This window comes from Suncus etruscus, chromosome 5, assembly GCF_024139225.1.
Source record: "Suncus etruscus isolate mSunEtr1 chromosome 5, mSunEtr1.pri.cur, whole genome shotgun sequence".
Lineage (NCBI taxonomy): Eukaryota > Metazoa > Chordata > Mammalia > Eulipotyphla > Soricidae > Suncus > Suncus etruscus.
The window spans coordinates 106170227-106182517 of NC_064852.1; the positions used below are offsets into that span (position 1 = coordinate 106170227).

Sequence of the window (12291 nt, forward strand, 5' to 3'; positions counted from 1 at the left end):
GAAGAAAAAATTATAACATTGACTATAGTGCTTTACAAAATAAAAGAAAGAAAAGAAAAGCTAAAGAATGCTCATTTAGTTGATACTAAAGTCCAAATAACAAGGATTAATAAACAGTAAAATAATATGGCACTATAATTTTGCAATTTATTTTGAGAATCAGGTCTGACTGTAACTTTTTCTTAGTGATTCTTCTTTCTTCAGGGGGTAATTGGTAAACAATAAACTGTTTCAGGATATGGTTTAATGTACCTAATCCCTCAAGAATATTTTCTTAATCATTTCAGTTTTCATTTTATATAGTTCTCATACCTGTGACATAAGACTTCAATACAATGTTCAAACACTCAAAGAGGGCTTATAAAACATAATGTGTAGAACTAGAAAAGTGTTTCAGTAGCAGAACACTTCCCTTGCACATATAAGGCCCACTTATAAGACCCACACCTCCCAAAAGAATATAACAATGAAGGTACATAAACTCTTATGAATGTCTCCGCACTATCTATAAAATTATTAGGACAATAACAAAAAAGCCAGTCCCAAAAATGAGTTTCTATCTAAGCACTAAATACTCTATTTCCATAGTGTCATCATAAATATTTACAAGATATGATTAAATCATGCACACCGACTGTAATCAGAGTTGGATTGACTTCTAGTTATGGTACTTCATTTTAAAAAGTAGAGGGAAATTGTAAAAGAGCACAATGGGGAACTGATCCACACAGTTAAGTTGGTGGTGATGGGAGAATTGGAAGGAGGGACATTGGGGATCTGGGGGAGGAAGGTGGGTACCCTGGTGATGGTGTGGTGTTGGAATTATTTGCATGAGAAAACACCATCAACAGTACTGTATATAAATCATAAAATATCAACCAATAAAATTAAAAAATAACAAAGTAGAAGAAGCTGAGTGTGGTGTTTGCTTTGGTTTGTTTGGTCAGGGGTGTTTGGTAAGGTCTGGGTTTAGTCGCTCCTATCACTGACTGACTATATTCAAAATGTTGTAATACCACTTATGATTTACACTGTGTGTGTCTTTATGCCCCAATTTATTAAGGGGCTATCAGTAGGATTCTCTACTCCAGCAAGCAATTTTTGAACAGTAACAAAGGACTTACGACTGTAACTCAATCCTGATCCTACCTACCTGGAAAGAGCATCTGATTCTATAGAAGAGCTGCATTTTGCAAGAACATCTTTCACTCAGACATAACTTATAAGCTCAGATATCTACTTGTGCTTCTGAATAAATGGCTGCAGCCACAATCATCTCCACCCCAGATGTCAAGGGCCTGCCACAAATTCCTTCAATAAAGTATAAAATACAGTTTGATAGGGTGCCAAGAATATTCAGAAACATAATTGCTTCAGAACACCCTTGACGAAGTAAACTCATGCCCACTCTAACAAAGGCATTATATTAATATCCATATGAAGAAGGGGCCCAGAGAGATAGCACAGCGGCGTTTGCCTTGCAAGCAGCCGATCCAGGACCAAAGGTGGTTGGTTCGAATCCCAGTCCCATATGGTCCCCCGTGCCTGCCAGGAGCTATTTCTGAGCAGACAGCCAGGAGTAACCCCTGAGCACCGACGGGTGTGGCCCAAAACAACAACAACAACAAAAAAATATATATATATATATACATATATATATATATTCATATGAAGTACTAAGCCACTTTTTAGTTGTTTTCTTCTGTCAGAGCCTGCAAAGATTGTTTAGGTTAATAATAGCTAAGCATATGGAAGTGACTGTAGAGAGACTAGCATTAATAAGGAAGCCAGAAAAAGCCAAATGGATTTTCTGTTTACGTTCAACTTGATTTATGAGATAGTAAGCCCAAGTAGATGAAAGACAGGCAACTATTTAAGAAACAAATATAAAATCTCAAAGGGTTATTCTTCTGTGTCTTTACAAGGCTAGTTATGTCATACTTTAATAGAAGACTTGGCATTTGCTGGCTTAGTTAACTTTATAAAAATACCAAATATAAAAATCACACCCCCAAACTACTCTGCAATACTTTTATACAGTTAAGAAGTTAAAAAGTTAGGGGCCCAAGAGAATTCCAGGGGTAGAGCATTTACTTTGTATATGTCTCACTCTATTTGATTTCTGGAACCACCATTTATGGTTCCTCAAGCACTGCCAGGAATGATCCCTAAGTACAGAGCCAGGAGTAAACCCTGGCTTACAGGTGGCTCAGACCCACACCTCCCAAAAGAATATAAAATGAAGGTACATAAACTCTTATGAATATTCACCACCATTAATAAAAAATTTATAGATTAACATGAAGAGGTATTAAAACTGGTTTTATCAATGGAATTAATTCTATATTAAGTATTTTATATAAAACAATTTTAGTTGAACATAACCTATATATTAGCATTGATATTTTTTTTAAATGTATTATAGGGACCAGAGTGATAGCACAGCAGTAGGGCGTTTGCCTTGCACACAACTGCCCAGGACGGACTGTGTGGTCCCTCAAAGCCAGGAGCAATTTCTGAGTGCATAGCCAAGAGTAACCCTTGAGTGTCACCAGGTGTGACCCAAAAATAAAAAAAATGTATTACAGTTTAAGTGATCTATTTACAATTTTGTTGACATTTATGGTCTTGTTGGCATTACCTTACTCATCTCACTCCCATAGTGTTCAGGACCCTAGCTTTGGGCTTTGGGGTTTTTTTATTTTGTTTTGTTTTGGGACCACCCTACTGGTGCTCAGGACTTAATTCTGACTGTGGTCATGGGGGACTGGGTTAGCTTGGCAAAACAAGTGCCTTCCCTGCTGTACTCTGATCCCATGGGATTCTTATCAGAGGAGATGACTGATGTACCTCATAATGTTTAGATCTTGCCATCTATGCAACTGGACAGCAGCAAATTCTAGTTAACAGCTTTAATAAAGTGTACTGGAGTGAGTTACAGCTACATTATTGCCTAATTTAGGGGCCTCAAACTCAATTTATCTGGGGGCCGCAGGAGGCAAAGTTGGGGTGATCCTTGAGTGCAAAGTCAGTAGTAAGCCTTGAACATTGGGGAGTGTGACCCAAACAACTAAAACAAAACAAAACAAAACAAAACAAAAAAAGATTTCTTTAGGGCAGGGCCACAAAATGTTGTACGAAAGGCTGTTTTATGACCCGCGGGCCACGTTTGAGACCCCTGGAACTTGTATAAGATGTCCAGTTTCTTCATAGGCAAAGTATTTTGGGTCCACAGATCTTTTATTTCTGTAATATCCCTGAATATATATATATATATAGATTTTTTATCTCTGCAGAAATTCCAGCCCTTCATTCTACAGAGATACCTGGAGAAATGAAACCATTTCTCATAGGAAGTGGGCCCACAAGCTCCCTTTGCTGGAAAAAGCTTTATTCTGTAATAACCTGTTTCTTTCTTTTTTGGGGGGGGGGTGGGCCACACCTGGCGGCGCTCAGGGGTTTCTCCTGGCTATCTGCTCAGAAATAGCTACTGGCAGGCACGGGGGACCATATGTGACGCCGGGATTCAAACCAACCACCTTAGGTCCTACTTGGATTGGCTGCTTGCAAGGCAAACGCCGCTGTACTATCTCTCCGGCCCAATAATCTGTTTCTAAATACCTCTGATATATTCTTATTTTGGCAGGTCACTTTTATTCAGTCTATAATTTTTCTGTTTTTTTTTTGTTTCATTTTATTTTATTTTATTTTATTTATTTATTTTTATTTTATTTTTGTGTGTGTCACACCCTGCAGTGCTCAGGGGTTACTCCTGGCTGTAAGCTCAGAAATGACTCCTGTTTTAGGAGTCTATATAAGAAACCAGAAATTGAACCCAACCTAAATTGGCTATGTACAAAGCAAATGCCCTAGCCACTGTGCTGTCATTCTGGCCCCTCAGTCCCTTTCCTTCCCTTCCCTTCTTTTCTCATCCCTTCCTGTCCAGTCTTTTCTTTTCTTTTCTTTTCTTTTCTTTTCTTTTCTTTTCTTTTCTTTCCTTTTCTTTCCTTTTTTAGATTTGGGCCACACCCAGCAGTGCTCAGGGGTTACTCCTGGCTCTGCTCTTAGAAATTACTCCTGGCAGGCAAGGGTGACTATATAGGATGCTGGGCTCAAACCCTGGTTGACCACATTTGAGACAAACACCTTTCCCTCTGTGGTATTGCTCCAGCCTCCCATTTCTAAATAGTTTAATGCCCTCTTTTATCTGTCCTTTGTAGTTCTTGACCTTGCATACAACCTTGAGATATTCACACATTTAGCTGTGGTGCTCACCAGCATCAGATAATCAGGTTTTGGTACCTGCACACTTGGCTAAAGTGCTCTGAGGATGTCTGAAGTTCTCTCATTTGGTGTTTGCACACATGTTTACAAAGGCTTACACTCTTGATAGAGGCACAAAAATTTCAACTGGGATGCTTGCCAGACATTATACTTCCTGAGTATTGTGCTCATATATCATTTTTAGTTGCAGTGCTTATGGGGGCTGTGTGTGTGCCACAAACATTTTGGTGGTCAGTTTTATTTTCTTTGGGTTTTAGAGGAACCCCAGAAAATGCAGTTGTGAAATTACTAGGTTTTTGGTTTACATCTGTGGCCATACCTACAATGTTTGAGATTGTTACATATAACTTAACCAGACTTTATTATTCAAATTCATTGGTTTGTAAATAGTACAGATACAGATGTAAGATTTAAGCAAAGGGCTCACTATTGGCTAAAATATTGACAAGTGTGAAAGGTCTAGTTTCAGCCATGTTTGGATGTAGATCTTCAAGCAATGTCATGAAGATTCAGTATTGCTTCATCTTTCTGCTCTGTTATCCTTGGCCTTCACATTGTCAGGTGTCCTTGTCCCCAAACTTATCAAGAATTGCATGCTCTCAGTTTTTAACTTACTAGGTTTAATGAAAAGAGAGCTTTTCCTTTCTCAGTAATTCAACATAAGTGAAAGAACTGAGTCATATTTCCCTGGTGTGGATAATATATCCTAAATCTGTCATTGGGTTCCAAACCATGAAATAAATGGATGGGCTAGACCTAGTTACCACTCTTGTCTTTTTGTAGAGGAGGATGGAAGAGCCATTACTAACTCCTTCCAAGATCATAAAGACCAAGAATAGAGAAGAGACACAGATTTAAAGAAAGAGAAACAAGATACAAGATAGGCATAAACAAACAGTTGTCTTCTCCACCAAAGTAAATATTATGACTTTTTTATAGCTGAGATCTATTTTTTTAATTACCAGAGGATAAGTTACTCTCAGAAGAGACTGAAATAAAATCCACCATTGATTTAGCTATCCACTAGCGAAACTAAATTGTAGACTTTTGTTTAACTCCAGGACAGACCCAAATCAAAGAATTTTAGTAGGTCTTGGGCAACTCAAGCTCCCAAAAGAGTTGCCATTAGTTTGTGGGTACTGTGAAATTCTCTCTCTCTCTCTCTCTCTCTCTCTCTCTCTCTCCACAACTTATTTTAATTTATTTAGTGGCACCTTGAGACTGAGTATAGTGTTTATCTTCAAGTCTGTATTTTTTTATCATGAGGTCCCCACATACTGTATTCTCTCTTCAAGCCCTATTATGTGAAAAATTACTTTCTGGTCTTTTTGAAAAAGGTTTTAAAAGGTACTCAATCTTTTATATTTTAAGTGCTAAAATATTAATTTTGCAAAGTCATCCATTAGTAAGGAAAGAGAATTGCAGTGTAGCAGAGTTTCTTTTACCAACTAGCAGTTTTATTTTGGAAAAACTGATATATTCACAAAACTTAATTCTTTGAGAAAGATAGAGACATTTGAACTAGAGATTTGAGAGATCTGGTAGAATGAATACATTTATATCATAAAAGACTGGCTGAGTATTCTGGAATTGAATTATCATTGCTTGTGGAGGGAGCTCAGTAGCTACTTGTACAAACTTTTGGTGACCTTAATGGCATCATTATCAGCACAATTATAATCAGGAGAATGCAGAAGCCTTATTTTAAAAAAAGACATAAATAAAACTGAATCTCCCTTCCAAAATAATAAACTTATTTCCAACCTTGAGCATAGGAACTTGGAGAAATTAGTCATGATTTGACAATTTCAAATGTTTTTCATGTAGGCAAAGCCATTATGCCTGAGTCACAAATACCAGAAGCAATGTGATACTCCTGTGTTCATGGTCCCACTCTTTATTACTATTGGGTATAAAACTGATAGTATTTCTCATTCTTTTCACAGTACTTATTTTTTAGTGATTTACATATTTTATTGTTTAGCAATAAAACTCATTTCTATTCTGTTGTCAAGAAAATGGGTATCAATAAGCATGGGAGCATTAAAGGAAGTTACATTCTTATAGTTGGAAAGTCCTTGGAGGTTTTTGTGAAATCATCGAAATTTGATCAATGCATGGAATTTAGGAATGTTGGCATTATAAGTTGATGACTATAGGAAGTTTTCAGATTTGCTAACATATGGTTTAAGATCAGAAAGCAACATGTTTGTGGGACTCTGAGGCTAAAATCCAAATTGAATTTGGACACCAGCAAAGTAGATCATTGTTAAACTCTTTTCATAGTAATCATATTAAAACTCTAATATTAAAAATACTTAAGGATAGAGTAATATTACAATGGGTAGGGCATTTGCCTTGCAGGTGGCATGCCCTATAGTCCCCTGAGACCACTAAGAGTAGTCCCTGAGTACAAAGGCATGAGTAAACCCTGAGCACCACCAGGTGAACCCAAAAATGGAAAAGAGAAACACGCAAAAAAGTTTTTTTAAATAATGTCTTTATTTAAATACAATGGTTACAGACATGTTTGTAATTGGGTTTCAGCCATAAAATGCACAACCCCATTCACCAGTGCAACTTTCCCACCACCATTGTGCCCCCATTTTCTACCTCTCCTCACCCCTACTTGCCTTCAAGACAGGCATTGTATTTATCTCTCTACCATTGTTAGCATAGTTATTTCTCTAATTGTACTTACCACCTTTTTTGGTAAGCTTCATATCTTGGGCTGGTTCTTTCACCCCTCATCTCTATTGTCTCTCGATATTATTAAAATACTGTCTTTTATTTTTCAAAATCCCACTGATGAGTATTTGTGCCTATCTCCCTCTCATTTATTTCACTCAAAATAATAGTCTTCAAATCCATTCATGTATAAGCAAATTTCGTGACTTCATTTATTCTGACAGCTGCATAGTATTCCATTGTATAGATGTACCATAGTTTGGTTAGCCACTCATCTGTTGTTGAGCAACAAATAAATTTTATATGTATGTGTAGTTTTGATGTGATGGTTTCTGAAACTAGGGCTACAGAATATAAAGCAAGAATTTTTCTACTGAATCACCTTTCTGGTTTAAGACATCATTTTATATTTTATCATATTATAAATGATAACAAAATTTATTAAGAAAGACTTTATTTTGAGCAAAATATAACTGTTCTTTTTATAGTAGTAGTAATTCTTCCTTTTAACCAGTTACCTCTGAGGTTATAAAATGAAGCTTTAAGCATATAAAAAAAATTTATTTGAAAATCTTTTGTAAATAAAGTTACCCACATGGGGGGCAGAACGATAGCACAGTGAGTGGTAAGGCATTTGCCTTGCACTCAGCCAACAGAGGTTGGACCCAGCATTACATATGGTCCCCCACGCCTGCTAGGAGTGACTTCTGAGTGCAGAGCCAAGAGTAACCCCTGAGCACCGCCAGGTGTGATCCCCCCAAAAATAAAGTTACCCACATAGGTATCTGCAACCAATAACATGATCAGATGCTGAGTGTCATGGGATCCTCATCTAATCTTCCCAAACTCTTGTGCTTGTCTACTTCATCAGACTCAGCAGCTCTCAAGCAGTTTTATTTGAAAAAATAAATACTATTGATTTACCTTATTTTATAGCCCATTAATGGGAATTAAAGTAATATCATCTGAGTCTAAACGTTATAGTTCTGAGTCTAAATTTCAGTTTCTGCTACTTACATAGTAGCTGAACTTGGGTGACTAAATTTTCTATCCTCTACTTTCTTGTCTTTAGATTGGGAGTAGTTAATACATATAAAATCTTTAAAAATAGTGCCTGGCACATAATGCTTATTAAGTGTTGGCATTTACTCTTAGTTGCTGTTAAGTACCAATACCACACTTAGCATATAGGAAATCCTGAGGAAAGCAATTGAATTTGGGGTGGAAGAATGAAGAAAGTAGCCAGCACTTTATCAGGTCAGCTTAGTTCTTTGCTGTCAGTCATGATGGAGATGATACAGGCAATGATTATGTGGAACTGACTGTATGTAATAAAATCAACCTTGGCACCAGGAGTTGAAGACTGAATTTTTTTCTGTAGCCTAGCTTCTTAAATGGTGAAAAGAATAATTAAATGTATTTTAAAGTGCATTTCTTTTTGATTATCAGTGTTTGGCCTTTTTTGTTTGTTTTGCTTTGGGGCTATACCTGGCAGAGCTTAGGGATTATTTGTGACTATGCACTGAAGAAGTACTCCTGATGAGCTTGGGAGACTTTATGGGTACCAGGGTTCAAATCTGGATGAACAATGTGGAAGATGAACACACTACCTCTTATATTAACACTCTAACCTCCTGAGAACTGGTCTTTTTTGTTGTTGTTGTTGTTGTTGTTGTTGATTTAGTTTTGGGGCCACACTCAGCAGGAATCAGGGGTTCCTCTTGGCTCTACACTCAGAAATCACTCCTGGCAGGCTTGGGGGACCATATGGGATGCTGGAGACCAGTCCATCCCAGGTCAGCAATGTGCATGGCAAATGCCCTTTGCTCTGGTCTTCAAGGACTGGTCTGTAATAGGAATCATATCACTGTAGTGGGGGATGGGAAGAGGGATGGGAAAGGATCCCAGGGACACTAGATGTGGGGGAAAGAAGTGGACAGTGGTGGAGGGTGTGGTTCTAGAATGTTTTTTGTTTTTGCATAAAACCCAGCCATTATCAATATTGTAAATTGTGGTGCCTAAAATAATTTTTAATGGGGATTCTCATTTTTTAAAATATGCTCCTACCCAAATTTGTTTAGGAAATTAAGGTGATCTTTTTATATTAATAAAGATTAGTATTACAATCCTTTACTTAATATGGACATTTAAGCAGTATCTATAATATATTTTCTACCACAAAGCCAATATTCACTTTTTAAAACAAACTTTAATACATCTATAGGCCTTTTGAGATTCTCCCCTTCTATATTTTTGTTTTTGTTTTTGGGTCAAACCTGGCAGCGCTCAGGGGTTACTCCTGACTATGCTCAAAAATCACTCCTGGCAGGCTCAGGGGACCATATGGAATGCCAGGTTCAAACCACCGTCCTTCTGTATGCAAGGAAAAATACACTACCTCCATGCTATCTCTCCAGCTCCTCTTAACTTTTAAGAAAAAAAAATATAAAACCTCAAATAAATATTATCCATTCTGAAGTTAATCAGATTCAATGCTGTGTAGCAAACAATTTAGAAGAAAATCAGCTACTGATGGTTTCTTTTTTTTTTTTTTTTTTTGGTTTTTGGGCCACACCCGGCAGTGCTCAGGGGTTACTCCTGGCTGTCTGCTCAGAAATAGCTCCTGGCAGGCACGGGGGACCATATGGGACACCGGGATTTGAACCAACCACCTTTGGTCCTGGATCGGCTGTTTGCAAGGCAAATGCCGCTGTGCTATCTCTCCGGGCCCTACTGATGGTTTCTTTAAAAAAATTTTTTATGTGTACTTTTGGTTTTACTTTTTATTTCAGATACACAAAAGCAAGAATCTACTGTGGGTGGAGGAACAAACAGACATTGCTTCTATGGACTTCAGCCTGATTCTGAATATAAAATCAGTGTTTACACCAAGCTCCAGGACATTGAGGGTCCCAGTGTGAGCATAATGGAAAAAACACGTAAGTCGGCTTTTCTGCTCTCTCTTTATCTTCCTCTCTAAAAACAAACGCTATGGAGGCTTTCTCTCTTCGTTAAACATCCTTGTTTTATTTATGATATATGCTTTCCAGGGATAAATAAGATTCAAGTCCTATGCTTCTATTCTAGTCTATTTTATTCAGCCTCTGAATTCACTGCTGATGGACTCCAGTGTTATCTACATGGAGTTTTTTCGTTTTCTATATAAATGTCCCAATGTACTGTAGAGCCATAGTATGACTAAGCATTTGAAACAATAACTCATATTGTGCTCTCTATCCATAAGGAACACTTGTGGCATGAGGGAGTGTGAAATGATACTTATGAACTATGTCCTGACATTACAACAATGGCATTGTGATCTGGCTTCGAGGGTGAGCTCAGAGCCAGCATGCTCCCACTGGCTGACCGGAGAGTTGGTGCCTGCTTAGGAAGCTCTGGCTCTTTTCTCCCAATTGGCTGCAGATCTGATGCCCTGGAGAGAAAAGCAAAGTACAACATTAAAACAAAGAACTTTTTACATGTTCTAAGGAGCAAGGAGATGTCAGCTTCTTGGAAGCACTTTTAACCAAGGATTCATGACCTAAAGGCCATAAATATTAAAATGACTTGAATTGTAGTGAGCTCAGTGTATGTGTGTGGTGGGGGGAGGGTGCAAAGGGCTGCAGAATGAAGGGCACATGGCAGAGGGGGTATGGGAATAAGCTGGGCTTGTATACTTTTTATCTTGAGTTGCAACTCAAAATCCCTGGAATAGTGATCGGTAATGACTCCTTTGGCAGCCCACTATAAAGGATTTGATATTTTGAAAGTCCTACTTTATGCACAGATCTTTTACTAAGGTACAATAATTTCTTGTTTAAAGAAATTATCAGAGTGCAACCATCAAAATTATATAGTGAAAGAATAATTTAATAAATCCAATCATCTACCTTGCACTAAATCACTTTATTTCATGACAACATAAAATATTTAACATGTTGTGTTACATGCATATTTTCAGGTATAATGTGCTATTATAAAATTCACTCAGCTCAATCTTTGCCAGATTTACAGAACTGTACTGCCATCACTAGAAGTCAACTTTAGTGATTGTTTTTAATACTAGTTTGGTCAGTTCCTTTCTAGGCAATCTTTCTTTTTTTGTGTGTGAAAAATTGCTTTTTATGGATATTTTGTTTAAGTGAGAATATGAAATATGTAATCTTTTGGTACTTCTCATATAGGATATGTTTTCGAGGCCTTATTTTCTTAAATTATAAAAACACTTGAAGTTTGGATGCTTGATCTAGTTCACTTTTGGCTATCATTAACATCTCAACTATTAAGTACAAACTCAGCATTAACTTGGATATCATTAATTGATGTAATTGTTCTTTTATTAGAGAAATCTAACTTTTTGTAACTTCTACCCTCTGGCTCCAGTACACCATCTTAAGCAGTGAACGTCAATATTTCATGTGACAGCCACTTCAAAACTGAATACAGGGACATTAGAGATAGAAACTATATCACCAGTTTACTGTGGTTCATAGGCCAGATGTTCTATTTGAACTAATTGATTTGCCTGTCATAACCTCATATTGATTTGGTTCATGATTCTATTAGGATCGACCTCAATTTTCCACATTAAAAAAATATACATGACTATGACATTAGCCAGAAGGAGAGACATAAGAATGACCTCGTGTGTCTGTGGGATATTAAGAGACATAGGAAATAACAAGTGCCTAAAGGCAACAGATTCAGCATTGGCATTTGAAACTAAGTTTACCGAGGCATAAGGTGAGGTGGGTTGGGGGAGGCAGGTGCAGTGGTAAGATGAGGGAAGATTGGGGCAATGATGGTGAATCTGGAAGTAACTCTGGTAGTTTGTGGTGTTGTGTTGGAATACTGTATCCATGAGATTTTGCCAGTAACAGTACTGTAAGTCATGGTGTTTAAAAAATGCATGATTACAAAGTTGACCCATTTTCTTCTCAGATTTTAAATAAATAACCTGACCTTGGACTATTTTATGGTTACTTTTATTTTTTGTTGTTTTGTTTTGGGCCCAGTGAAACTCAGGGATTTCTTCTGGCTCTGCACTCAGAAATGGCTCCTGGCTTGGGGGACCATATGAGATGCCAGGGGATCAAACCACGGTCCTTGATAGGTTAGTGCCTGCCAGGCAAATGCCCCATCACTAAGCCACTACTCCGGCCCCAATTTTACAGTTAAATTAAAATAAATTTTGCAATACCAGCTTTAAATTCATACTTTTCAAATTTGTTTACTTTTTAAATATTTGAATTTCACAAAGTTGTTTTTAAGAGCAAATAAAAATATTTATATATGGACATATATATTCACAACAATAAA

At 37.2% G+C, this 12291-nt stretch overlaps 1 protein-coding gene across 1 annotated transcript in view; it reads left to right on the forward strand.

Moving 5' to 3' along the window:
* COL14A1 (collagen type XIV alpha 1 chain) overlaps nt 1-12291 on the forward strand; it is a 275987-nt gene that overhangs the window by 116634 nt on the left and 147062 nt on the right. The window contains exon 26 of the mRNA XM_049772885.1: nt 9765-9911. Within this exon, the coding sequence (XP_049628842.1) occupies nt 9765-9911 (147 nt within the window). The remainder of the gene's footprint in view (nt 1-9764; nt 9912-12291) is intronic.